Source organism: Oryx dammah, unplaced genomic scaffold (assembly GCF_014754425.2).
Source record: "Oryx dammah isolate SB20612 unplaced genomic scaffold, SCBI_Odam_1.1 HiC_scaffold_5, whole genome shotgun sequence".
NCBI lineage: Eukaryota > Metazoa > Chordata > Mammalia > Artiodactyla > Bovidae > Oryx > Oryx dammah.
The window spans coordinates 93,538,592-93,566,546 of record NW_024070189.1 but is presented as its reverse complement, the minus strand read 5'-3'; the positions used below and the strand labels follow the sequence as shown (position 1 = coordinate 93,566,546).

At 53.2% G+C, this 27,955-nt stretch overlaps 2 protein-coding genes across 5 annotated transcripts; one reads left to right on the top strand and one right to left on the bottom strand.

Moving 5' to 3' along the window:
• Positions 1-717: 717 nt before the first annotated feature.
• On the top strand, positions 718-8,658 carry CNN1 (calponin 1). Of its 2 annotated transcripts, none has more exons than XM_040240618.1 (7): positions 718-880; positions 2,897-3,018; positions 6,485-6,551; positions 6,719-6,856; positions 7,053-7,163; positions 7,619-7,765; positions 7,858-8,658. In XM_040240618.1, exons 1-7 carry the CDS (start codon positions 818-820, stop codon positions 8,101-8,103), a joined length of 894 nt encoding a protein of 297 aa, XP_040096552.1. In that variant the 5' UTR covers positions 718-817; the 3' UTR covers positions 8,104-8,658. The 2 variants fall into 2 exon arrangements, with proteins under 2 accessions (XP_040096552.1, XP_040096553.1); XM_040240619.1 differs by lacking the exon at positions 718-880 and adding an exon at positions 1,972-2,016.
• A 4,584-nt stretch (positions 8,659-13,242) lies between these two features.
• ELOF1 (elongation factor 1 homolog) lies at positions 13,243-19,225 on the bottom strand. 3 transcript variants are annotated; one of them, XM_040240614.1, is made up of 4 exons: positions 19,122-19,225; positions 14,396-14,529; positions 14,146-14,216; positions 13,243-13,895 (listed from the first exon to the last, which is right to left on the bottom strand). In XM_040240614.1, the coding sequence occupies exons 2-4, from the start codon at positions 14,509-14,511 to the stop codon at positions 13,831-13,833; spliced, it is 252 nt and encodes an 83-aa protein (XP_040096548.1). In that variant the 5' UTR covers positions 14,512-14,529; positions 19,122-19,225; the 3' UTR covers positions 13,243-13,830. The 3 variants fall into 3 exon arrangements, with proteins under 3 accessions (XP_040096548.1, XP_040096549.1, XP_040096550.1); XM_040240615.1 differs by lacking the exon at positions 19,122-19,225 and adding an exon at positions 18,906-19,000; XM_040240616.1 differs by lacking the exon at positions 19,122-19,225 and adding an exon at positions 18,433-18,455.
• Between the last annotated feature and the right edge of the window lie 8,730 nt (positions 19,226-27,955).

Sequence of the window (27,955 nt, the reverse complement as noted above, 5' to 3'; positions counted from 1 at the left end):
TCTCAACACTCTCCTGAGCACTATCATTAGTCCATTTTCCAGATGTGGCAACAGGGGCTCAGAGAAGACTGGCCTACATTTATAGACTGCTGGTGTCTGGACTTAAATCCAGGGTGGCACTCATAAACTACCACAGGTGGTAGTCCTGCCTCAAGACTGGTGAGAAATGAAGAACGATGACCTCAGAGACCTGGAGAGATGGCTCAGAGACAGACAAATAGAAATTAAGAGACCCAGCCGGAGTCCCAGTAAACAGGGGAGAGTGGGGCAAGGTTGGTCTCTGTCTGGCCAAGCAACTGAAAGGGAAAGGTGTAAGTCGCTCAGTCATGTCCAACTCTTTGTGACCCCATGGACTGTAGCCGGTGTAGGCTCCTCTGTCCATGGAACTCTCCAGGCAAGAATACCAGAGTGGGTTGCCATTTCCTCCTCCAGGGGATCTTCCAGACCCAGGGATCGAACCTAGGTCTCCTGAATTGCAGGCAGATTCTTTTCGGTCTGAGCCACCAGGGAAGCCCCTGGCCAAGCAACCCCCCCCCCCAAAAAAAAGGAATAACCCAGGCCGCCCCCCTAGGTGGAAACAATGACACAATCAGCTCCCAATACCAAGGCCCTGACATCACGAAGGGGGGGTGGCCGAGGTGGGGGGCGCCCCGCCCCTTGGCAGGTCCCTACGGCCAATGGGACGGGCTTGGAAGAGGCCCGGGCCGCCTCCAGAGCTTCAAAAACGTGTGAGGAGGGAAGAGGGTGCAGACGGAGCTTCAGCTGCTGCCGCCGGCCCCAGCGCGCTGCCACCGCTGCCCACCCACCACCAACCAGCATGTCCTCCGCTCACTTCAACCGAGGCCCCGCCTACGGGCTGTCGGCTGAGGTCAAGAACAAGGTAGGGCTGGAGGGCCTCCCACCCCAGCCTGGCCCACTTGCCCTGCCAGGCCAGAGGCCCGGCTCTTGGGGTTCCCTGGACCCCCTTCTTGCCTGTCCCAAGTGACTTGGAACCTGAGACAGAAAAAGGACCAACATGGGGAGGGGGCTGCCTACCTCCTTGGCCTGAGCATCCCAAAGCCCTGTTGGGGTGTAAATGGGGTGTGGGCACGCAGGCGCTCACAGGTAAACTGAGGCGGTGGGTCCACTGGGAAAACTCCGCCTGATCAGGGTTCCCCGTTAACCTCTTTGTTCCTGGGGAGTGGAGGAAAGACTTGATTTTGCACACTCCTGGCCTGACTTTGGGGGTGTGCTCCAGAGCTGGGGTTCCTGGGAGGTGAGGCCCCAAAGTGTGGGAAACTGTGAAGGAAAGGGAGACAGCTGGGGAAGGGCAGAGGGTGGGCATTAGGGACACAGCGAGATCTCCTGATTTTGGAGCTGAGAAGACACATGGCTTTCATGCTATGATGGGTAAACTGAGGTTGAGAGGGGAGACAAGTTTCTCAGGTCCTATATAAGGGAGGTGAAGAATTGGGCCCTTGAACTTGCTCCCTCCCCCACATCAAAATGGGGTCAGCGTCTCCAAGGGCTGCAAATTTGAAGTCCCCAGCCCACTGGAACGCTCCCATGAGCGCTGCTAGGGGAATAATCCCTGTCCCATTTAACAGAAGGGAACACTGAGGCTCGGATCGACTGTTCCACAGGCAGGAAGGGAGGAGCTGGGATTGGGAACTCGGGTCAGGGGGATTCTTGGGGCCGGAGGAGGGGGCAGGTGGGGGGCGAGTGCTCGGGCGGGAGACGGATCCCAGCGCCGCGCCCCCCCTTTCCCCAGCGCCGGCCCCAGCGCCGGCCCCAGAGCCGTGAAGAGCCGCCGCGCCATATAAGGCGGCCTCGGGAGCCCGGCCCGCGGGGCCGCGCTATATAAGGGCCGGTTTGCTTTATAAAGACGGGCTGGTGGGGAGGGGGGCGGCAGGGCCGGGGCCAGGTGAGGGGGCCGCCCCTCCTCCTTCCCTCCCCCCAGGAGAAGGGGCAGCCGGGTCCCTCAGGGGCCGGGAGCCAGTCTGGGCTGGGGTAGAGGGTTCTGGAAACACAGAGAGGGTGCGAAGTGGGAGAGGAGAGGAGGGAGAGACGCAGATTCTGGAAGCCTGAGACATGAGAGAGACGGACGGGGGAGGGCGAGCCTGGAGTGAGATAAGACGGAGACAGGGATGAAGAGGCGGAGAGAGGGCCGAGTCCTCCACCCCACCCCCACCCCCCATCAGAAGAAGGGAACCTGGAGTCGGAGAGACAGAGACCTACGAAAGCAGAGATGGGCGAACCACGAGCCCCACCCCCAGCCAGACAGGCAGATTTGGGGACAGGATGACAGAGCCAAGGAAAGAGCAGGGAGAGAGGCTGAGGACATCCTGCGATGGGGAGAGAGAAATACAGACATGCGTGAGGCCCGGAGTGAGACAAAGACAGACCCTCACCCCCAGCCCGAGAGGGAGCCCCAGCGCTGAGGACCTGGACAGACACCGAGACCGGGATGTGAGGCACACCAGCCCCCAGCAAGGCGGCATGCGGGGCACCTCCTTTGGGCTCCTCCTCTCCTTCCTGAAGCATCCAGGAGAGGGAGTGGGCAGGGCCAGGGGAAGCTAAGCCCCAAGTTTGGTCTGGAGGGGGAACCAAAAGGCCAGGCGCCGCCCCCCCACCCAGCTCTGAGTATCTCTCTCCCCACCCCTTAGACCATGTTCTCTGGTGCCAAACCTCAGAATGCCTGGAATGGCCCCCTGGGCAGGTGCCACCTCAACCCTGGTCCTCAGCGCCCCCCCTCACCCCCCCGCCACCCTCCTCCATTGGACGCTGGGACAGAATTGCCTTAGTTGGGAAGGGATGAGGGAAGAGATCGGGACTAGGGAGCCTTGCATTGGGCCAGGGAGCCAGCCCTACTCCCCGGTGTGTCCTCACCATTCTCTCTCTGCCCCCTACCCCCCAGCTGGCCCAGAAGTATGACCACCAGCGGGAGCAGGAGCTCCGAGAGTGGATCGAGGGGGTGACGGGGCGCCGCATCGGCAACAACTTCATGGACGGCCTCAAAGACGGCATCATTCTTTGCGAGTGAGTGGGGACAACCGTGGCCCACTTGGCCTGCTCCCCAACCCCTCATCTCAACTCCTGGACCCTTCAAAATGACCATGAGCTCAGAGCTTGGACGCTTGATACCTGACACCTCCAAACAGAACTCTGAGGTGGCAGATAATCATTGTACCCATTTAACAGTAAACAGAGGCCCAGTTAGGTAAAGCACATCACCCAAAGTCCCACGCTGTGCCAACAGAAATGACTTCAGAACCTAGAGTCTGAACTGCCAGGCATACAGGGCAGCCGCATTTATTGTCTCCGGAGTCCCAAGAATGGGAGGTCACAGCTAAAAGGCACCGAGCCACATTCCCCCTGGAGAAGGAAATGGCAACCTGCTCCAGTATTCTTTCTTGCCTGGAAAACCTCATGGACAGAAGAGCCTTGTGGGCTATAGTCCATGGGGTCTCAAAGAGCCGTTCACAACTTAGGGACTGAGTGCACACACCTGAGGGATGTGCCACAATAATTTCAGTGGGTCCTGATTTTCTCCTCCTCTCAAAACCTAATCACCAAGAGAGAGGCCAGCCCTCACAATTCCCAAGCCCTGACTCTAGATTCTACCTTCTAGATTTCACCACAATCCTATTTCTGGGTAGGAACGCTGAGTCCAGCCCGGGGTCTTGTCTGTATCTCTGAGTCTGACCCAGGGCAGGGTAACCATGTGGGCCAGAGGTTGTGCTTGGGAATCTTCCAGAAGCTGCCCAAAGGCACCTTGTTACCAAGCCCTAGCTGCTGGAAAGGGAGGGACTGGGGGGATGCTGTTCAACCATATCCAAGGAATGGGAGGATGGTCTGATGTCCCAGGCCGTAAAGAGTGCAGACCCACCTGTTATGGAGGAGGCACATTTATGGAGCGCCTGCTGTGTGCCAGCCAGGTATAGGCACTGGGGATAGTGAACAAAATAGACTTGACTTGGGGCGCATACAGAACTTTAGTCCTGCTGGAGATGATTGAACAAATAATTGATGAAATAATCACATACGGGCCTGTGGTGGGAAGTACCATGGGGAAAAGTCAAGCTGGGAAGGATGCGGGGTGGGTGGAGGAATGAAGTGTTGCTGTTTTGTACAGAATGGCTTGGAAGCTCGTTCTGAAGAGGTAGCATTGGAGCAGAATCTCAGATGAAGTGAAGGAAGTTGCTGCTGGGGCATCTTAGGGAAGAGTGGGTCAGGTAGAGGGAACAGCCAGTGCAAAGGCTCTGGGGTGGGAACATGCCTTATGGGTTCAAGGATGCTGAAGAGGCTGGAGTGACCAGGGAAAGTGGAGGGAGTTAGCTGGGGGCCAGATAGTGCAGGGTCGTTGTGTCATTCATGCTAAGGAGTTAGGGTTTTACTCTCAAGGCATTGGAGTGTTTTGAACTGGGTAGTAACCGGAGTTTGTTTGTTTTTTTTCAAGGTTCCAATATTTTAATTGGAAGATAATTAGGATTTTTTTTTTTTTTTTGGTAATTGAAGTATAGTTGATTTACAGGCTTCCCAGTTGACACTAGCGGTAAAGAATCTGCCTGCTAATGCAGGAGACATAAGAGATGCCGTTTCCTTGGGTTGGGAAGATCCCCTGGAGGAGGAAACGGCACCATACTCCAGTGTTCTTGCTGGGAGAATCCCAAGGACAGAGGAGCCTGGTGCTCTATAGTCCATGGGTTGCAAAGAGTCAGACAGAGCTGAGCCTCTGAGCACATAGTTGATTTACAGTTGTGTTCACGCCTGCTGTACAGCAAAGTTATACAAAGTCCTGCTGTATAGCACAGAAAACTATTTAATATCCTACAATAAACCATAATGGGAATTCTGGGGACCACTTGCACAGCTTGCAGGATCTTAGCTCCCCAATCAGGGATCAAACCCTGGCTCTACGGGGTGAGAGTGCCTGTGTGCTCAGTCGCGTCCAACTCTTGGGACTCCATGGACTGTAGCCTGTCAGGCTCTTCTGTCCATGGAATTTTCCAGGCAAGAGCACTGGAGTGGCTTTCCATTTCCTCCTCCGGGGAATCTTCCCAACCCAGGGATCAAACCTGAGTCCCCCGCATTTCCTGCATTGGCAGGCAGATTCTTTACCAGTAGTGCCACCGGGGAAGCCCCTGGAATTGTTCTAAGAAGGGCATTTAAGCTGTAGGGTTAGGAACATATGGAGGGCATGAGATGGAAAGTGGGAGCCCACAGGGAGGTCATGGCAGGAGCCCAGGAGAGAGACACTGGTGGCTCAGAGCAGGGTGGAGGTGGGCTTCTGGAAGTCTTCAGGAGGCCGAGCCAAAGGAATTGCTGAGGGATTGGATGTGGAGTGAGAAAAAGGGAGAGGAGTGTCAAGGGCAGTGGAGGGCTTTTAGTGAGCTGCAGAAGATGGAGAGAGTTCTGCAGGGGGAAGTGGATATCAGGAGTCTCAGTGCAATGCATTTGTTTGAGACCCACATGTAGTGGGGAGATGGGCTTCCTTGGTTGCTCAGACAGTAAAGAATCCCTCTGTGATTCGGGATACCTGGGTTCCATCCCTGGGTTGGGAAGGTCCCTTGGAGGAGAGCATGGCAACCCACTCCAGTATTCTTGCCTGGAGAATCCATGGGCAGAGAAGCCTGGCAGGCTACAGTCTATGGGGTTGCAAAGAGTCAGGCATAACTGAGCAAATATACTATTACTCCGTGGGGAGATGGAATGGAGAGTGGGAGGTGGGCTGCAGGAAGCTTTGAGGGAGTCATTGGCATATGAATGGCATTTAAAGTCAAGAGACTGGGGACTTCCTGGTGGTCCAGTGGCTAAGACTCCACACTCCCCATGCACAGGGCCTGGGTTTCATCCTTGGTCAGGGAAGTGGATCCCACATGCCACACTGCAACTAAAAACAAAACAAAACAAAAAAACCTCCCACATGCCACAACTAAGACCCAGCGCAGCCAAATAAATAAAGTCAAGAGGCTGAACGAGATCACCGGGGTGATGGTGGCCTGAGAAGAGGCCCCAGTGCTGAGCTGTGGGCTCTTCCAGATGTAGTGGTTGGAGTGAGAAAAGGAGCCTGGGGAATTTCCTGGTGGTCAAGTGATTAGGACTCAGGGCTTTGAACTGCTGAGGGCCCAGGTTCAATCCCTGGTCAGGGAACTAAGATCCTACAAGTGATGCAGAGCGGCCAAAGGAAAAAAAAAAGATAATGAAACTGGAACATGGTCACCAGTGAGGCGGGGGCACCCCAGAAGACTACTCTCCACCTCCTGTAGGGAGACTTTCTGACCAGAACAGGTCCAGCTTCCTGAGGTTGGCTTCCCATCTGGGTCCAGCCCGCATGTTTGGGTGGTTTGTGGTGGGGCTGTCCCTGAGGTCTGACTGCAGTGAGAAACCCCCAAAAGTCTGGCGCCCCCTGATTGTCATCCTGACCCCTGGTCCCGCTGGGGCCGGGCTTGGATACGGGCAGCAGGGAGTCCCGTGCCTCAGCCCCCTCCCCTACGCCTTGTAGGTTCATCAATAAGCTCCAGCCAGGCTCCGTGAAGAAAGTAAATGAGTCCACCCAGAACTGGCATCAGGTGAGCCCCGACTCTCTCACCTCTTTAGTCTGTTAACTCTCTGGCCCGGAGCCCCCGCCCGCTTCCACCGGTAGCCCCGCCCGCCTCCACCCGTAGCCCCGCCCCCTCCACCCAGCCCCGCCCACGGCCCCCCACCCAACCCCTGACCGCTGCCGGCTCTCCTCCAGCTGGAGAACATCGGCAACTTCATCAAGGCCATCACCAAGTACGGGGTGAAGCCCCACGATATCTTTGAGGCCAACGACCTGTTCGAGAACACCAACCACACGCAAGTGCAATCCACCCTCCTGGCCCTGGCCAGCATGGTGAGTGTGGGTGAAGGATGGGCGCTCTGGGTTGGGATGTGGGTGGAGCTTCTTGTACCCCGCCCCCTGCGTGGTACTCCCACCCCAGTCCCTGCTTGGCGGAGAGAGGGAAAGCGGGTGCCTCTCAGGGTTTTCAATGCAACTGTGTGGCCCAGAGGCTCCTTTGTCAGTCCCTGACCCTCCCCTCCTCACCCAGGCCAAGACAAAAGGGAACAAGGTGAACGTGGGAGTGAAATACGCGGAGAAGCAGGAACGGAAATTTGAGCCAGAGAAGCTAAGAGAAGGGCGGAACATTATCGGGCTGCAGGTATGGACCTTTCCAAGCCTGGGTCTTGCTGATGAGCTGTGGTTGAGGAGAGCACCCTGGTCCCTGCAGGCTTTGGCAGGTTGGAGGGGGTACAGAATATGTGGTCTTTAGGAAACGCTATGCTTAGCATTTTCGGTACCTTAACTCACTCCTCTGACAGTCCTAGGGGGTGGGTACTGTCACCATCATACCCTTTATACAGATATGAAAACTGAGGCCTGGAGGTTAGCACACTTGCTAGGATTGCTCAGGTGATGAGTAGCTGAACCCTGGAAATCAGGCCACTTAGCAGTCATATGACACACCTTCTCTGAGCCTCAGTTTCCATTCTGTTGCCCCAGGGGGGTGGAAACAGGGCCTCATTAGAGGGCCATGTGTCTGCTGACATTAGTTGTGTCTGGTTGCCCTTGGTGGGATCCTGTAACCCCCTGGTGACTCTCCTCCTGGTTCCCTAGATGGGCACCAACAAGTTTGCCAGCCAGCAGGGTATGACGGCCTATGGCACCCGGCGCCACCTCTATGACCCCAAGTTGGGCACGGATCAGCCCCTGGACCAGGCCACCATCAGCCTGCAGATGGGCACCAACAAGGGAGCCAGCCAGGTGTGTTGTGGGGCAAGGGGGGCCGTGCGTGTGGCAGGCTGGTGGGGCTCTCACGGTCCCCCATGGCCTGACCGTTGCTCTGCCCTCCGCAGGCCGGCATGACTGCACCAGGGACCAAGCGGCAGATCTTCGAGCCGGGGCTGGGCATGGAGCATTGTGACACACTCAACGTCAGCCTGCAGATGGGCAGCAACAAGGGAGCTTCGCAGCGGGGCATGACGGTGTACGGGCTGCCCCGCCAGGTCTACGACCCCAAGTACTGCCTGACGCCTGAGTACCCTGAGCTGGGCGAGCCGGCCCACAACCACCACCCGCACAACTACTACAACTCTGCCTAAGGCCCCGGGCCTCCTGCCTTCCCCCAGGGTGGCTGGCTGCTGCTCTCGGCAGGGCCCAGCTCGGCCTGCCGACCCCCTCCCCCTGCATGGCTCCTCTGGCCCCCTGGCACCTGCCTACAGGGTTAGCATTTGGGGGGAGCAGAAGGAGGGGGGGGGCTGTGGAGAGGGAGCTCCTCCCTGGTGAGCTGCAGGGTCCAACGTGGAGCTGGGTGTTCCCCACAGCACCCAAAGGACGCACTGAGCAAAGCTACCCCGCCGTCCCCCACTCCCCATAGCTGGGATCCCCCCCCTGCCAGGACAAGAAGCCCTCCCAAGCGAAGCCCCCAGAGCCCAGGCTCGACCCCTCCCCACCCCATTCCCGCAGCGGGCGCAAACTGCATGCCCAGACCCCCGGCGGACACACTCGGTTTGGTTTGCAGCTGGCTTACGGGATGTGACAGCGGCGTTTGTGACGCGAGCACTTTCTTTTTCTACTTCACTGGAGCACAATAAATGGCTGTAAAATCACCCGAGGGGCCTCCCTTGTGGCTTGGTCAGTAAAGAATCTGCCTGCAATGTAGGTGGACTCGGGTTTGATCTCTGGGTTGGGAAGATCCCCTGGAGAAGGGAATGGCTACCCACTCCAATATTCTTGCCTGGAGAATTCCATGGACAGAGGAGCCCGGCGGGCTATAGTCCATGGGGTCGCAAAGAGTTGGACACGACTTAGCGACTAAACATCATCAACCATCACAATCACCTGAGCACTTAGGGCCGCTCTGTCCCAGGGCCTGGGTGGCTGCCGCGCATGCGCAGGGTACACTCCATTTCCTGCACACACATCTGCCCAGGTGCACACACACTCACACGCAGGCACCCTAAGATATACATACTGAGCTCACAGTACTCGGTGGACCCAGGACTCATACCCTCCCCCCCACAAAATCCACACAAATGCACACTTCATGTCTATGGTGTACACACACTCCCTGCAGCCTTAGTGCACACACCTTTTCACACACAGATACGTGCAGTACACACGCCTACCCAAGACAAAAACACACCTTCACACACATACACAACACACACACACTCAGTGCCCATGTACCTCCCCTGGGAGCCTGTGGGTCATGTCGAGGCCAGCACTGGGATGGGTGAGATACGATGTGAGTCAGCTTTGGAGCCGGCCAGCCAAGTGACCTTGGGCAAGTCACCTCCCGTCCCTAGGTCTGTTTTCCCATCAGGAAAATGATGACATTGAAGCCTGAGGGAGTCCCAGGAAGCTTCAGTGAAATGACCCCTCCAGACAGGGGATGGTATTTGGCACTGATCATAAGAATGGACCACAAGCCTAGTCCTGGAAGCCCCTGTGGGCAGAGAGAATCCTTGAGTCCTGGAGTAGACTATGGGGCTTCCGTGGTGGCTCAGTGGTAAAGAATCGACCTGCCAGTGCAGAAGACTTGAGTTCAATCCCTGGTCCGGAAAGATCCCCTGGAGGAGGAAATGGCAACCCACATCAGTATTCTTGCCTGGGAAATTCCATGGACGAGGAGCCTGTAGGGGTACAGTCCATGGGGTTGCAGAGTCAGGCATGACTGAGCGACTACACCACCACCAAACTGTGGGGAGGTGGGAGGGGACAGGGCAGTGGGGAAGATGGGCACTCCGGATGCCCAGGGCAATGGATTTTTTCCAACTGGCACAGAGCAGTTAAGTAGCTGACCACAGGGTGCAGTTGGCCTGTGTGCCTGGCTCACACTGTGCCCTGTGCTCAGGGCTCATCTCCAATCCTGGCCTGCCAGCCAGGGATCCCAGAAGTCTGGACGAGGTCCCAACTCTCCCCACCTCAGGGGGGACCCCACTCTTCCCGCTTTCCTGCCCGGAAGTTACCCACTGCCAGGGTTCCATGGAGAGGATGTGGCCTGCCATGCTGGGGGCTCAGAGCAGTCCACCTTCCCAGGGTGGGCTGGCGGGGTGGGGCGGGGCAGGGCAAGGCTGGAATGGGGGGACCTGCTTCGATGGACATCAGAAGCCCCCTGTGCTTGCACAACCCCTGGGGCCTCATAAAGCAGATTCCAGGAGCTCTTGGCTTGGCTACCCCGAGTCCTGCTCCCCCAGGGCCAGCGGGGGGAAGCTATGCTGAGGAGGATCCTTGCCTGGCCCAGGGCCCTGCCTCCTCGGGAAAACAGCACCATATTAGCACTTAGACTGTGAGACTGGGGTAGGCGGGCCTTGGTTGACAGAAGAGCAAGGCCCCTTTCCCTGGACCGCAGAGCAGCCCCCGACCCAGGTGCCTGTCCAACCACTCTGCCTTGGCCACGGGATCCCACCTGAGTGAGGTCTTGGAAGGGAAGGTAGGAGCACCGGGCTGGGGGCATGTCAGGGCGGGGTGGGCCTCAGGGAACACCCGTCAGACCCAACGGCTGGGCCTGGTGGCTAGGACTTCTGGCCAGCTCAGCATCTTCCTCTGCTGTACATATTCCTTGCTGCCCTCGTGGGTCACCATCTGCTGGCACCGTGTCAGGAATCACGCTGGGCGCCTCTGTCCTCAAGGTGGCCCTGGGACAGTTTCCATCATGCTTCCACTTGCAGCCCAGGCTCATGGGGCTGCGTGGAGGAGCTTGTGCTGCCCCATGCTGCCAGAGCACCAGGACTACCAGATTGTCTGGGATTTCGCCGTCCGCTTGTTCAGGTGTGTTTGTTTCCAACACCACCAATCAGTTAACTCAATTCTGACACGACCTGAAGACAGCATGATCCCACAGGATAAGGGTTCTGTTCAGGACTGACCTTTCCCCTTGTCAGGAGCCAATCACAAGTCCAGGTTGTTCCCTGTGCTTCTGACCGACCAGCTGTAGATCAGGGTGGGAGGGTTCCCACTCCTCAGATTTTGTTAATTTACTACACTGGTTCACAAAACGTGGAGAAACATTTTACTTTTTATTAGACCACTGGTTTTATTATTACTTTGATTTTATTATGTAAGGATCAAACTCAGGAGGAGCCAGAAGGGAAGGGCACACAGAGCAAGGTGTGGGGAGGGGTGTGGAACTCCCTAATCCTTTCCATGTGTTCCGGCACCTCTAAGTGTTCACCAAAGGCAGAAGTTCATCACATCTTGTTCTCAAAGCACTTCATCTGTAGGTCCCCTTGTTGTTGTTCAGTCGCTAAGTCATGTCTGACTCTGTGACCCCATGGACTGTAGCCCTCCAGGCTTCCCTGTCCTCCTCTATCTCCTGGAGTTTGCTCAGATTCATATCCCCCATGGCTCAGTGGGTAAATAATCTGCCTGCAGTGCAGGAGACAGAGGAGACATGGATTTGATCCCTGGGTCGGGAAGATCCCCTGGAGAAGGACATGGCAACCATGCCAGTATTCTCGCCTAGAAAATCCCATGGACAGAGGAGCCTGGTGGGCTACAGTCCATGGGGTCACAGAGTCAGACACGGCTGAGCAACTAACATGTCCGTTGTGTCAGTGATTCTATCCAACCATCTCATCCTCTGCTGCCCTTCTCTTCCTGCCCTCAATCTTTCCCAGCATCAGGGTCTTTTCCAGTGAGTCAGCTTCCCATCAGGTGGCCAAAGTATTGGAGCTTCAGCTTAGCATCAGCCCTTCCAGTGAATATTCAGGTTGATCTCCTTTAGGCCCCTTCCCAAAGGTTGGTAGGTTGGCTGAGAGTTCCTACTCAGGAATCAGCCCCATGCTGAGGCTGCTGAGTGCTCAGTCACTTCAGCTGTGTTAGTTATTGAGCACTTAATGCATACTAAACACTATGAGGGGCTTCCCTCATAGCTCAGTTGGTAAAGAATCCACCTGCAATACAGGGGATCCGGGTTCGATTCCTGGGTCGGGAAGATCCGCTGAAGAAGGGATAGGCTACCCACTCCAGTATTCTTGGGCTTCCCTTTGTGATTCTGCTGGTAAAGAATCTGCCTGTAACGCAGGAGGGCCCGGTTCGATTCCTGGGTTGGGAAGATCCCCTGGAGAAGGGAAAGGTTACCCACTGCAGTATTCTGGCCTAGAAAATTCTATGGACTGTATAATCCATGGGGTCACAGAGTCAGACACGACTGAGCGACTTTCACTTTACTTCATACACTGTGGGTAACGCTGATTCGTTGTTGTCTAGCCATTCAGTCGTGTCCAACTCTTTGCAACCCCATAGACTGCAGCCCACCAGGCTCCTCTGTCCATGGAATTCTCCAGTTAAGAATACTGGAATGGGTTGCCATTTCCTCTTTTAAAAAATCTTCCTGATAGGGATTGAACCTGGATCTCCTACACTGGCAGGTGGAGTCTTTACCATTGTGCCACTTGGGAAGCCCCAAGGATGTCTAGGGCCCCATTCTAAATCATCTCATTAGCATAATCTCACCAGTGAGCAAAAATGGGCTCTTTATGAATGATGAAGATACTCTGGCTGCCCAGGAAATTCCAAGCGTTTTAGCTTTGTGCCAGGATCCAGGGACAAAGACCAACATTTCTTTGCAGTGGAAGCTTGTAGTCCCAACCCCTGGACTGTAAGGCAAGTGCCAAGACCAATATTTGTTCCACTGAACCTGTGCGTCTGGCCCCATCTCCAGTCTCCCCACCAGCCTAGGACAACAGTCCGGTCCCTATTCCCCACCAGGGATCCTCACCCCATTCAGCCCCCGGGAAGCCAGGAGTTGTTCCCTTAGCCTGGACCCTGGACTCATGAGTGAGACCCTGGGCTGTGAAGCCTGCTGGCTGTGGGACTCGGCCCACGACCTCGTATCTCTGGCCTGCTTCCTCACCTGTGAACATCTTCCACCCAGGATGGCTGCTGGAACAAGGTGGGAAGGCAGGGTGGCAATGGAGCCTGACCTTCTTCAGGGGGGTCCCCCAGGAAGCCCTCTGAACACCCCACCCCCACCCCGGGCTCTGCTGGCCCTGGTTTCCACCGTGACTGTAAATGCCTGGCCAGACGCCTGTGCATTTATCCCTGTCCCCTGAGCCCAGCTGCCCGGGTTTCACCTTGAATGCTTGTAGAGTGGATAAAACATGGGATGGTTTGAAGGACTGACTGAACCCCACTTCAGACGGCCTGCTGGGCCACCTCTGAATGCCTCAGTCTCCCCTTTTCCTGCGTTGAGCCCCTGGGTCTGACCCAGAGCCCACAGAATCAGAGCACTGAGAGTTCTTCACTTGCTGCTTTATTTAAGGGCCTGTGACAGACAGCTGTCCCCAGCCCAGCCCCTCCCACCTCTACAAAAGCGAGGGAACATGAAAACAGGCCGCCCTGCCAGGGGGCCCATGGGACTGCGGCTTGAATCCCAGGCCAAGGCAGCTGGGGACGGGGAGCAGTTAGTCCTGTTCAATGGCCAAGTGCTGGTGAGGTACAGGAAGGTGCTGGAGCGGCCGGTGGCAGCCTCTGTTGGGCCTGCCCTTGCAGAGGGGGTTCAGGACGCAGGCCTCTAGAGAAAACATGGCCCTGAAGCCGGTGGCCCAGGTGCTAGAGGCTGGAGCCAGTCAAAGGCTTGTTGAGCAAGCATTTCAGGCCCCCGGGGCCACACCACCCTTCAACTCTACCGGCTTCCCACAAAGACTCCCCCGCAGTCGCACCTGCAGCCACGCATGCACACAAACACACACACACATACCCACTCTGCACACACTCACACTGGGGGCTGCAAAGGCCCTGGACCCACACCCTGGACACCCTGGAATGTCTCTCGATTGGTACTCAGTGGGCGGGGCTGCCAAGGGGGTGGGCCATCTGTGTCGCTACTGATTGGCAGCCTCGCAGGCATCTATCCAATCGCTGTACACGTCCACTGGTTCTGACAGATCTGAGCCGCTGCGGTCAAGGGCAACTGGTAGCACTGGACCCCTTTCCCATGTTTACTTTTCTGTAGCTCACACCACTGTTAGCCAGACCACTGCCCTGAACCCTGTTCACACCACATAAGTCAGCCCATGGCGCTGGTTCCTCTTGGTGGCCACGCTCCCAGGGCACGCTGCAGGGCTTGAGCAGCCCACTCTGGGCCGCCCAGAACCCCCAACCCATCTCCTGGAAAAAGCCTGGTTTCCCAAGGATACAAGTGATGGGCGTCTGGAATTCTTCTAGGCATACGGTACAAGAGATGACTCCAGTGTTTCGGGCTCGGTCCCTGGAACAAGAAAGGTGCAGGGGCTAGTGAAGGAAGGGGTCTCTGTCTGTGGGTGATGATCCCCCTAAGCAGGAGGGCTTGGGGCAGATTGGAGGATAGGGTAGTGGTGGGGGTGAGCCACACCCCAACTGAGGAAGGAGGAAGTGGCCCCGGGAGGCAGGATCCCCGGCCCCACTCACATTTTCACATCACAGGACTTCTCGTGGTTGCAGAAGGGGCAGGTGAACTGGGTCTCCAGGGTGCCTGTCATCTTCTTCTTGGGGGGTGGCTTTCGTTTTGACTTTCTGCGCCCCATGTCTGTAGGGGAGTGAAACTGTGAGCAGAAGGGACAGAAGTCAGTGACTCGTGGGCCCCATGCTGCCCCCCAGCCCGATGCCCTAGGAAGCAGGCTGGCTGCCTCTGGAGAAGGGAGGTCTTGCCTGAGGCTCCCAGCAGCTGGGCAGGCAGACCACCTCAGTGCAATGTGGGGTCAGATGGCCTGGATTCTAACCCCAGCTCCCCCACTCCCTGCAGGATCCCAAGTGGGTTCCTTAAATTCTCTGTGCCTCAGTCTCCTGTCTATGAAGCGGCATGAGGTTTCCATCTGAGCCTGGTATCACAGGGAGAGCGAGCAGGACATGTGGTAAGAGCCTGGCCTGTCTGCTGCCAGCACCTACACAGGAGGCCACCGTTCCTCGTGAGGACGAGACTCTGCGAAGGCCAGTCAGGCAGGAGTGCTCAGGAGCCAGAGCTTTTATTCAGGCTGCTCCTTCTGTCACGGCACAGGCCAACGCCACCCAGGAGGAATGACACTGAAAGGGTGTGACAGAGCCTTCTGGGGGGCCCCTCGGGCAGGCTCTTTGCAGGTGAGGGGCTGCTGGACAGAGAAACGGGGACACGCGTTTGGAGCAAGGAAATGTCATATAAAAGGCTGAGGGCCTGGCCAGGGTTTGGGGACCATGTGGGTTGGGTAGAGGGGCAGGCTGGGGGGAGAGAGAGAGTGGGGAGGGAGCAGGTGGGAGTGTTCTGAACATTTGGATGGATGCTGGAGGCTGTGGGGAGTGTAGGGATGAAATTGCTTCGTGTTTTAAAGAGACCAAGGAGGGACTTCCCTGGTGGTCCAGTGGCTAAGACTACACTCCCATTGCAGGGGCCCTGGGTTCGATCCCTGGTCAGGGAATTAGATTCCACATGTCACAACTAAGAGTTCACATGCCACAACTAAGGATCCCGCATACCGAAACGAGACTGAAGATGCTGCACACTGCATCTATGACCCGGTGCAGCCAAATAAATAAATATTTTAAAAAAAGAGAAAGAGAGGGACCAAGAAACGGGATGGGTGGAAAGCCTGGGTGAAGAGGAAGTCAGAACCAGGACAGGGTTGTTCACCCCCAGAACAGGGGGTGAAGAGCAGCAGTGGGTGAGCGAGACAGAGGGGACAAGCCAGTGGTGAGCATGTCGAGAAGGAACAGTCCAGTGGAGCAGGCGAGCAGTGTGAGAAGGAAGGGTCGGGTTGACTCCCAAGGTTGTGGTGCGGGATGGAGGTGGTGGCTCAGGGGAAAAGGGGCCCTGTTCTCTGATGTTTGACACAAAGGAAGAGCAAGGTGCTGGGGCAAACGGCACGTCCAGGGGAAGATGCCTTGAGGCAGGTGGACAGGGAAGCAGCAGCAGCTACACTGAGTGCAATCTCCCATGTCAGGCACCGGGCTAACCTCCCGAAGCGCCCCTCCCACCCCCGATTCTGGTCTCATCCTTCCATGACTAGCAGAGGTCAGCAGCCCGCCAGAGAAAGACCAGTGTTTCATTCACACGTGTGATCACTCTCTGATGTTCTTGTTCTAAACTAGGGGTGCTTCCAATTCAGTGAGTAAACTGAAGGAGCTGGTGGTGAACATCCACAATCCACAAGTCGCCAGGACCACCCAGTTGACCTTCCCCCTTTTGCTATGGAAGAATGGCCTCGCTCCCCGAAAACGCAGTTTGTTACCTTGGGCCTTGGATCCCAGCATCACACTTGCTCTCTCTACTGGATCATTAACGAGCACACTTGGGATGATTTTGCCCATCATTAAAAACAATCTCTTCATTTTTAGAGAGTTTTTCTAATAGAGCTCTCTGCCTTCTCTCCGGTTCTCACTCCGCTGCCCCTGCCATGCCGTCCACCCCACGGGGCAGTCCCCACCCCTCAGCACACTGGACACACCGGTTTCTCCGCCTACCCTTTGCACAGGGCTCTCAAGACCCGGGACTCTCCCCACTCACTCCTCAATGGCAGACTCTGGCAGTCTCTGCTGCTGCAACCCCACCCTACCTCTCTAATTCGCCAAGGATAGTGAAGCCACTCGTTCAGTCTCTGGGCCCCTCCGTTGTCCAAATACATTCACCTCCATGGAGATCACACCCCCGCGTCACTGCTTCCACTGCCTCCTCTGAACTGTAGCCTTCCTGACCACCTGCCTCAGCCACACCTGATGCTAACCAATGTTTAAACATGACCTGTCCAAAACCCAGCTCCAAACACCTCAATCTACTCTCCTGCAGTCTTCTTCAGCTCAGCAGACAGCAAGTCTGGGTTTTTCCAAAAACCCTGGACTCGACCTCAGTTCCTTTTGCCTCCTCTCACACCCCTTATCTCATCCTGATCCTACTGCCCTACGTTTATTTTAGGCCACACCTTGAGGCATGCAGGATCTTAGTTCCCCCAATCAGGGATGGAACCTGCGCCCTGGCAGCAGAAGCTCAGATTCTTAACCACTGGACCGCCAGGAAAGTTCCCTACTCTTCTACCTTTAGAAGACGCCCAGCATCTGACCACTTCTCACCACTCCCAGGGCTGGTTCTGTGGTCTGAGTCCAGAGTCCAGGTCTTCTCTGGCCTGGATGATCACAACAGCTTCCTCACTGGTTCCTGCCCACCACCCTCAGAATGTGAACTCCTTGTGGGCAGGGATTTCTGCCTTTTCTTTGTATCCTCAGAGCCTAGAACAGTTCGTGTTCAACAAATATTTACTGAATGAATGAACCAACCAATGCCAGGCCTAGAGCAAGCCACAGCAGTGCTGTCATCAGGGAAGGTGAGGTGTCTGCTCTTGTGTAACTGATATTCTGGTGGAGAAGACAGACCCTTAAGCTAACTAATAAGGGAAAAAATTTCAAATACTGACAAGTGCTGTGTGTGTGTTAAGTCACTGCAGTCGTCTCTGACTCTTTGTGACCCTATGGACTGTGGCCCGCCAGACTTCTCTGTCCATGGGATTTTCCAGGCAAGAATACTGGAGTGGGTTGCCATTTCCTTCTCCAGGGGATTTTCCCCAACCAGGGACTGAACCCAAATCTCTTACGTTTCCTGCATTAGCAGGCAGGTTCTTTACCACTAGCAACACCTGGGAAGCCACTGGCAAGTGCTGAGGTTAATAAAACAGAGCTGACGTGGGGCTTCCTTGGTAGTCCAGTAGCTAATGCAGGGGATACGGGTTCCATCCTTGGTCTGGGAAGATCTGACATGCTGCGGGGTCACTAAGGCTGCATGCCACAACGCTTGAGCCTGTGAGCCGCAACAAGAGAGGCCACTGCAACGAGAAGCCTTTGCAGTGCAACTATAGAGTAGCTCCTGCTCACCACAACTAGAAAAAGCCCGAGCGCAGCCACAAAGACCCAGGGTAACCAGTAAATAAATAAAATTTAAAAAAAAAAAAGGCTATGTGAACTTTTCTGGGACAGGGCTACTTCACTCAAGGGTGGAGCCTGAAGGATCTCCCTGGGGAAAGGTCATTTAAAATGAGGACTTAATGACGAGAGAAAGAAAATCCACATAAGGCAGTGCAGGCAGAGGCTGGAAATGCTTCAACTGTAAAGGCTTCAAGGAAGCACCAGCTTTTCTTGAGAAACAGAAAGAAGACTGGTACAGCTGAAGCCCAGTGAGCAACAGGGAGATGGATGTGAGATGCCACGGAAGACGAAAGCAGCAGGCTAACCACAAGACCCTGCAGGCTTTAGTAAAGTGTAGCCACTTTGGCAGCCCAGGCTCCCACCCTTGGCCAGAGTGTTTTGTTGAAAAAATTTCCCCAGAGCCAGACCCTGGGTACCACCTGCCACGGAATCACCTGGGGGCTGCTCAGAAAAATGCAACTTTCTGAACTCCACACCAGATGTCCCCCAACTAGAATGTCAGTTCTGCGGGTTAGGGTAGGAGCCTGATTTGTCCATGGCTGGAATCAGCAGCCCTGGTGGCTCATCTGCCAGTGCAGGAGACTGGGGTTTGATCCCTGGGTCGAGAAGATCCGGTGGAGAAGGAAATGGCGACTCCAGTATTGTTGCCTGGGAAAACCCATGGACAAAGAAGCCTGGAGTGTTGCAGTCCATGGGGTCGGACAGGACTGAACAACTAAATAACAACTAATCAGCAGAATCAGCAGCACGCCTAGTGCCTGGTATGCATTAAATGCTAAATAACTATCTGCTGAATATATAAACAAGTCTCCTGAAGCTAGAGATGGGCCCCAGAATCCCATTTTTCCCGGTGACTATAGTGCCCCACAACTACACTGCAGAAAAGGGGTATGGACTGCATGTAGAGTTCCAGGGACCGGGGACTGTATACTTAGGTGGCGACCTAAGTCCAAAGCGCGCCAAGAAGATGGAAGAGAGCTCAGCCATCGCCCCTGACGGAACTCAAGAGGCGGTGGGAGGACTGTTCATCCAGGCTCACCGAAGCTTCGGTGTCCCCTCCCGCCAGCCGCCGGTAGCGTCCAGGCCTCCGAGCAGCGGGCTGGGACCTGCAGGGACCTGAGGCAATCAAGTTCCCCGATGGGCCGCTCCCCGAGCACTGGGCCCTCGGCGCCTCCTTCAGGACCCCGTGAGCGCCCTGGGGTCGCAGAGCGCCCAGCCCCACCCGGCCCCAACGTCCGCCCGCGCGAACCTTTACCTGCACTCACACCCTCGTTGCGACCGCCTCGTTCACCCGGGAGACAGTGACTTCCGGTTCTCGGCGGAACCGGAAATCTCTTACCTCCCCCGCCTTCTCCCCAGTCCTCCCGAGGCTGGGACTGCCCCGCGAGGAAACCCCGCCTCCTCCAGCCTCTTCTCTGTGCGCACGCGTACTCCCATTTCGAGCCCGGCGGTAGGAACGCGTTGTGCCTGCACGAGGGCCTGACCATACTTGGTAGTTAGAGCCGGCGCTCGTGGGCACAACTTTGGTGCGCTCCCGCACTGGCAGTTACCGCGTTTCAGGAGAGGTGGACGTGGCCATAGTAGCCCTGGAAAGGCAGCTTCGCCCTTGGCCGCAGCATCTTCACTTATCTTCTCTCCCAGGTCAAGCCCCAGCCCTGTGCAACTTACATGGGCCTCCCAAACGTCAGCCGCATACATACATCCCAGTGCTAAGGACATGCACAGAACTGTGTGGCTGAATCAGAGTGTGAGAGACGCTTGTAAGAAGCTCTTGTCAAACTTTAACAAGAACCTGTGGATCTTATTCTAATACAGATTCTGGCTCATTAGGTCAGGAGTGGGACCTGGAAGTCAGCCTTTCTAACTAACTCCCTGGTGATGTCCTGTCTTGTTGCTCAATTTTGAGTGTGGAAGCTGTAATACATGAGATTGAACAGGCAGTAAGGGCGAGGGGAGGGGAAAACAAAGCTCCACAATTCCCACAATGTAGTGAAGAGGCTGCCGCTACTTAGCAGCAGCAGCAGCAGCAGCAGTGAAGAGGCTGGACAGAAACATAATTTGTGGACGACAGCTGAGGAAGGGTCAGGTGGAATGAACGGAAAGAGTAGCATTGACATATGCGTGCTGCCCTGTGTAAGACAGTGGGAAGCTGCTGTGTAACACCGGGAGCTCAGCCCGTACTCCGTGACCATCTGGAAGGATAGGATGGGGGGAAGTGGGAGGAAGGCTCAAGAGGGAGGGGACATATGAATACTTACGGCTGATTCATGTTGTACAGCAATACAACATTGTGAAGCAATTATCCTCTAATAAAAATAAAAAAGAAACATAAAGGGTCAGTTGCTACACTGTTCAGCTCAGCAGAGGGGAGTGTGTAGATTTCAGAGCATATGATGGTGAAGAAGGTTGCCCGACTAGTCTGGGAGGTTAGAGAAGCCTTGCCTGGGAGGCTGCTGCTCAGGATGAAATCCAGAGGCTGAGTAGAAGTTACACAGAAGTAGAACTTAAAAGGGGGGACTTCCTTGGTGGCCCAGTGGTTAAGAATCCACCTTCCACTGCAGGGTTACTGGGGTTTAATCCCTGGTTAGGGAACTAAGATTCCGCATACTACTGGGCAGCTAAGCTGATGCTCTGCAACTAGAGAGCCCCCAAACTGCAACAAAAACCCAGCACAGTCAAAATAATTTAAAAAAGAAGAGGGAGTGAAGGAGAGAGGAGAATCAAGGTTGGAAACCCTGGCTGCTGCCTCTTACTCAGAAGAGGAAAGGCTGGAGAGAACTGATTTGGAGGAGAGGTCAAGGGTTATGTTTGGCAGGGACAGGTTTGAGAGAAGCAAGAGAGGGCATGGAAAAGTCTTTGGAAGGGATATTAGGGACTCAGAAGAAGTTGGATGTGATTTTGAGAGTCATCTACATATGGAGGTGATTTAAAGCCTTGGGCCAGAGGAGGTCACATGGGGTTTCAGGGGTAAAGGGCAAAGTGCCGCAAAAGAAGGCTAGAAGGAGACCAGGGGGTGCTCCTCCAGTGACTCAGTGGGAAAGAATCTGCCTGCCAATGCAGGATTTGATCCCTGATCTGGAAACATCCCATATACCACAGAGCAACAAAGCCCATGCACCACAACTATTGAGCCTGTTTTCTAGAGCCCAGAAGCCACAACTACTAAGCCCACATGCTGTAAGTACTGAAGCCCACCTGTCTTAGAGCCTGTGCTCTGCAACAAGAGAAGCCACTGCAATGAAAAGCCTGCATGCTGCAACTAGAGAGCAGCCCCTGCTCTCTGCGCGAAACTAGAAAAAAGCCTGTGCAACGACTAAGACCCAGCACAGTAAAAAAACAAATAAAATTATTAAAAACAAAAGTGGAAGGAGACCGGGAACTTTCTTGGTGGTCCAATGGCTAAGACTGTGCTCTAAATGCAGGGGGCCCATGTTTTATCCCTGGTCGGGAAACTAGATCCCACACGTCGCAACTAAGACCTAGCATGGCCAAATAAATAAATATAAATTAATAAGTTTAAAGAAAGGGCTCACCAACCTTAGAGATTAGGAGGAGGAGGAGCCAGTAAGAGACCAGAAAGACCAATGAGATTGGAGGAGAAAGACGTGGGTTGTCCTCTCCTAGAAGTCTCCAGAAAAAAAAGTATTTCAAGACAAGAGTGATCAACTGTTGTCACATGTGGCTGGGAGTTTGAGTAAGATGAAAGACAGTTGACTGTTGACTTGGCAAGTGTTTGGTCCCTGGCAGTCTTGATAAGAACTGTTTCATTGAGAGTGTTTAAGAAAAGAACTTGTAATGAGATTGTTCCCGATAAATCTATCTCCAAGAAGTCCTCTAGGGGGCAGTGTTACTCTGGGAACTGCCAAGCTTCACCCCAGGAAGTGCCTCTCTGGAGGACTCTCTTCCGGCTTGTCTTAACTTGTTCAGTCGCTCAGTCCCACTGACTCTTTGCAATCCCATGGACGGCAGCACGCCAGGCTTCCTTGTCTTTCATTATTTCCCAGAGTTTCCTCAAACTCATGTCCATTGAGTTGGTGAAGCCATCCAACCATCTCATCTCTGTTGTCCACTTCTGCCCTCCATCTTTCCCAGCATCAGGGTCTTTTCCAGTGAGTTGGCTTTTCGCGTCATTGGAGCTTCGGCTTCAGCATCAGTCCTTCCAATGAATGTTCAGGGTTGATTTCCTTTAGAATTGACTGGTTTGATCTTGCTTGTAGAAACCTGGATACACACATAGTAGTAGTAGTAGTGTTAATCGTTTAGTCGTGTGGGACGCTTTGCAACCCCACGGACTGTAGCCCGCCAGGCTCCTCTGTCCATGGGATTCTCCAGGCAAGAATACTGGAGTGGGTAGCCATTTCCTTCTCCAGAGGATCTTCCTGACCCAGGGATCGAACCTGGGTCTCCTGCATTGCAAGCAGATTCTTTACCATCTGAGCTATTACCTTATACCATAATGTTACCTTGCAACTTGATATTTCCTCTTGGTAGTGGTCAATACATCTACAGGTAGCTATTGCATGACTGCCATAGTATATATTTGGACAATTCTATATTCCCTAATGATTGCCAAGTTCACTGGTTGTTTTTTTGTTTTCTTTCCCTTTTCCTTTCTTCTCTTTCTCTCCTTTTCTGTTTTCCTTTCTTTCTCTCTCTACTTCCTTCCCTCCTCTCACATGTTTATTAAGATATAATTGACAGACAAACTGCATGTTTTGACAAATACATACATCTGTGAAACAGCCTCCATGGTCAGCTTAGAGAATGTTTTCACCCTCCCCGCCAACCAAGAAGTTTCCTTATGTCTCTTTGTAGTCAGTTCCTACCCCACCCCCCAGCCCTTGACACCAACTAATCTGTTTTCAGTTCCTTTAACTTTGTGCTCTTGAGGAAGTCACATAAACAGAATCATACAATATGAAGTCTCTTGAGTTTGGCTTCTTTTACTCAGCTTGGTATGTCTGAGACATGTCTATGGTTTTTTTGTTTTGTTTGGTGGGGGGATGACTTGGCTTTGAAGCTTAGGAGGATCTTAGTTCCTGGACCTGGGACTGAACCTGTATCCTAGGCAGTGAAAGTCCTAACTGCTGGGCCGCCAAAGAATTTCCTATGTCCGTGTTGTGTTTGGCTTTCCTAGTGGCTCTGGTAAAGAATTTGCCTGCCAATGCAGGAGCCGAAGGTTCGATCGATCCCTGGGTCGGGAAGATCCCCTGGAGCAGGAAATGCAACCCACTCCAGTATTCTTGCCTGGAGAATCCCATGGACAGAGGAGCCTAGTGGGGATACAGTTCATGGGGTCGAGAAACAGACAGGACTTAGTGACTAAACAACATCAACAAATGTTGCATATATCAGTAGTTGTTCGTTTTTATCATTGAGCTGTGTTCCATCAGATGGATGGAACACAGTTTGTTTATCCTTTCACTTGATAATGGACATTTGGATTGTTTCCAGTTTGGGACAGTTACGTATAAAGCTACTATGAGCTACCTTATTCAGATCTCTGTGTGGTGTTCGTTTTCTACTGTATTTTTTACTTCTTTTTTTGATTATAGTTGAATTACTCTACAGTAGTGTTAATTTAATTTTACTTTTATTTTGGAATATAGTTGAGTCACTGTATTTTATTTCTACATCAAAACGTGTGAGTCCCTTGTAATTCATTTTTGCACACACTCTGAAGCAGGGGTCAGGCTGTTTTGTTCTGGGCAAACCGACAAGGCAGATAACGTCTTTCCTGCAAAGTTGCGACATCACTTTAACCTACATCACATCATCGTTCTCTCCTGTTTGTTTCTGGATTCCCTCTGGATGTTTTCCTGGAGCCAGGGTCATGCTGTGTGGATGACTGTGCATTTTGCTGTTTGGTCAGGCAGCTGTCACCTCACTGTTCAGGAGTCTTGACCTCAGAGGCTGTTGAGGAGGGTGGGTATGACCTGCTTCTCTGCTGACAGCCAACTGGCTGGGTGAGGGCACTGGTGCCAGACCCAGCACCTGGTGTGAGGAATGGAGTTCAGAGTTGGCAATATCTGTGATGGTTGAATCAGATGCCGTTGGTTGGGAAGAGAGGGAAGAAATGAAACTCTGTGACTGTGATCTTAAGGAATTCTGCCATCTTATTTCCTGTAATTGACAAGGCAGCTTTCCAACCATGGCGTGTAGATGTTGTGTCCCCCCCGCCCCCCCCGCCCCCCGAGCTGGGTGCAGGCCCTCTCTGAGGGCGTATGTTCTCCCTGCCTTGTTCCTTTGGGGGCTCCTTGGGTTGGCTCAGGGCTTGGGCCTCTGTGCGGTAGAAGTGCTAGGCCCTGGTGGAGGAGGGGGACCAGTTCTCCTTCCCACCTGTGTCAGCTTGGATGTGTCACTTCTCCTTTCCACACTCTGGGCCCTGTGAACTGGGATGTTGGGCTAATTCCACACTCTGGGCCCTGCAAACAGGGACACGAGGACAACTTCTGATTCAGACTCCTGCCTGCCTGGAGTCTCTGAGTCAGTGGGGAGAGGCAGGGTGCCTGTGAGCTGCCTTGACTGTCCTGGTTAAGACGGAGGGTCTGCCACTTCCTGAGCAGGATTTTGGGCACCTGACTTAATCTGTCAAGCTTCTGTACCCTGAGAAGCCAGGATACTGCTTGCCCTTTCCTTCTTGGTTAAGATTAGAAGCGATGGTGTATTTTTTGTTCTTTTTTTTCCAGCTGCACCATGAGGCATGCAGTATTTCCCCCAACCAGAGAGCGAACTTGTGCCCCCTGCACTGAGTCTTAACCACAGAACAGCCAGGGAAGTCCTGGGATGGTGTTTTTTGTTTTCTTGTTTTGGCATAGAACTCGGATGGTAGTAAGACCAACTGGAAGGAACTCAGGGTTGGCATTTTGGTAAGACAGTTTTGCTTAATTTTTTTGAAAGATTTTTTTATGTGGACCATTTTTAAAGTATTTAATTTGCTTCTGTTTCTTTTTTCTTTTCTTTTTTTTTTTTCTGGCCACGAGGCTTGTGGTATCTTAGCTCCCTGACCAGAAATCAAACTTCCACCCCTTGCATTGGAAGGCAAAGTCTTAATTGCTGAACCACCCAGGAAGTCCTCAGCTTTGCTTAATTTTAGTAATAACATATGTGTGTGTGTGTGTCTGTGTCTGTGTGTGTGTGTGTGCATGTTCAGTTGTTCAGTTCTTTGTGACCCCATGGACTGTAGCCTGCCAGGCTGCCTGTCCATGGGATTCTCCAGGCAAGAGTACTGGAGTGGGTTGCCATTTCCTTCTCTAGGGGATCTTCCCAACCCAGGAATCCAGCCCATGTCTCCTGCATTGGCAGGCGGATCCTTTACCACTGAACAACCTGGGAAGCATAGTAACACATATTGTTGTTCAGTCGCTAAGTTCTGTCTGACTCTTTGTGACCCCATGGACTGCAGCACGCCAGGCTTCCCTGTCCTTCACCATCTCCTGGAGTTTGCTCAAACTCATGTCCATTGAGTCAGCAATGCCGTCCAACCATCTCACCCTCTGTCGTCCCCTTCTCCTCTTGCCCTCAATCCTTCCCAGCATCAGGGTCTTTTCTAATGAGTTGGCTCTTTGCATCAGGTGGCCAAAGTATTGTAGCTTCAGCTTCAGCATCAGTCCTTCTAAGTAACACAGGTACCATGTAACAAATTCAATACTGACTGCTACAAAGTAGCAAAGTAAGATGCCATTTCCCAAACAATTGGGTTCTGGCCCTGAGAGGCTGAAGTGGGTGGTGATGTTGAGTCAGGAAAGTAGTTCCTGCGACTGGCTGGGTCAGGCTGTGTGTGGGTGGGTTTTAGTCAACTGAGAAGCCCAGAGGGGAACTAAGTGCATTTCTCTGCAGCTTTTGGTTCAGGGTGAGCATTTTGCTTTCAGCGTCCTTTAGCAGGAACAGGCTCTGAAATAATTCTGGAAGTTTCCCCCCATACATACTTGCACAGATGTACAAAAGCACGGGTCTGGGGGTGTCCACGGTGGCTGTGCTAGTGAGAGGGAAGGAGTGGAAAAAATTTCTGTAGGCTTCAGCGAGGAGCTGGTGACACAAGGCAGAAAATCCGTGGCTGTCAAAAAGGAGGGCAATCTTCCTCTTAGGAATGTTTCTTGTTTATTCTACAATCATTTCTGCATACATAGGAAATAAATGTGCAGGCTCATTTATGGCAGCATGATTTGCAGACAGCAAAATTGTTGGAAGCCATCTGGGCACTCCTTGGTAGACAGACAGTGGGGCCAGGCACCAGTGGGGCCTCTAGCAGCAGGAATAAGCTCCCTGGAGGGCCGGTGGGCAGATCTCCAGGTACAACGGGCAGGAAGAGCAAATTGCAAAAGAAAACCTTTGCAGGTGCAAGAAATGCTTGTTTCTTGATTGCAGCGTTGGGTTTAGGAGTGTGTGCCTTTGTCTAAACTTACTGAACTGCACACTTCTAAAATGTGTCTGTAAGAACTCAGTGAAGTTGATTTTAAAAAGAAAAAAAATCAAAACCAAAAGAGCAAGGTTCAAGGACTTCCCTGGTGGTCCAGTGGTGAAGTCTGCACAGCCCCACTGCAGAGGCACGGGTTTGATCCCCTGGTAGATCAGCTGGTAAAGAATCCGCCTGCAATGCAGAAAGTCCTGCATTGTTCGATTCCTGGGTCGGGAACTTCCCCTGGGGAAGGGAACGGCTACCCACTCCAGCATTCATGGGCTTCCCTGGTGGCTCAGACGGTAAAGAATCCACCTGCAATGAGGGAGAACTGGGTTCAATCCCTGGGTTGGGAAGATCCCCTGGAGGAGGGCATGGCAACCCTCTCCAGTATTCTTGCCTGGCAAATCCCCATGGACAGAGGAGCCTGGTGGGCTATGGTCCATGGTGTTGCAAAGAGGCGGGCAAGACTAAGCATAGCTCTTTGTCAAGGAAGACACCACATGCCTTGAGGAACAGCCAACAAAATCAAACACACAAAAACTAAAAAAGCAAGGTGCAGATAAATGGGAAAGGGGAGGAAAAAAAAAAAACCATTCAGGTTTGCCTTTATTTGCACACAGAAATCCTCGAAGGAAGCCCAAGACATTTATAAAAATACTATTTCTTTTCTTAGGTGGAGGAACAAACATGAGGTGGGTGAGATTGTTTCCCTTTCTACAATTTTAGATTTTAGAACTGTATGAATAGCACTGATCCCATATTGACATGAGCAAAAAAGAATGTTCTGATATGAACATTTGACTTGTGGCTAGATAGAATGCATGCAGAACTGCATGTATGTGGAGATGCTCTTTGTGACAAAGGGGAGTTTTTATTATGCAAGGAAAGAACGCTGGAGGAGGAAGCTTGCTTCATGTTGTACCCTTCTATTTGGTCTTTATTTTTTTTTAATATTTGGTCGTAAAAATAATTAATTTATTTGGCTGCACAGGGTCTTATTGAGGCACTCAGGATCTTGCTGGGTAGTTGTGCGTGCATACTTAGTTGGTCCACAGCATGGGGGGGGCGGGTCTTAGTTTCCCCACCGGAGATCGAACCCATGTTCCCTGCACTGGAAAGCAGATTCTTCTTTTTTTAACTTTTTATTTTGAATCGGGGTATAGCTGGTTAACAATGTTGTGATAGTTTTAGGTGAACAATGAAGGAACTCGGCCATACATATACATGTATCCATTCTCCCTTAAACTCTCCCATGCAGGCTGACACATAATATTGATCAGAGTTTCACAGTAGGTCCTTGTGATGATCCATTTTAAATATAGTAGTGTGCACATGTCCTAACTATCCCTTCAGCCCCAGCAACCATAAGTTCTTTTTCTAAATCTGTGAATCTCTTTCTGTTTTGTAAGTTCACATGTATCATTTTTTTTTTGTTACGCATATAAGTGATGTCATATAGTATTTCTCCTCATCTGACTTAGGAAGGCAGATTCTTAACCACTGGACCACCAGGAATTTAAGTTCCTGTTTGGCCTTAAAATCATACTCATGGATGAGGCCCGTCAGTTACAGATGAGACTGAGAGATGAAGGTGCAGAGCAAGGATGGTCGGGGAGCCCCAACCTTTCCAATCTCAAGTATTGCATCTTGCCAGGGAGGTAAGGAAAGAGATGCTCACAACACACACG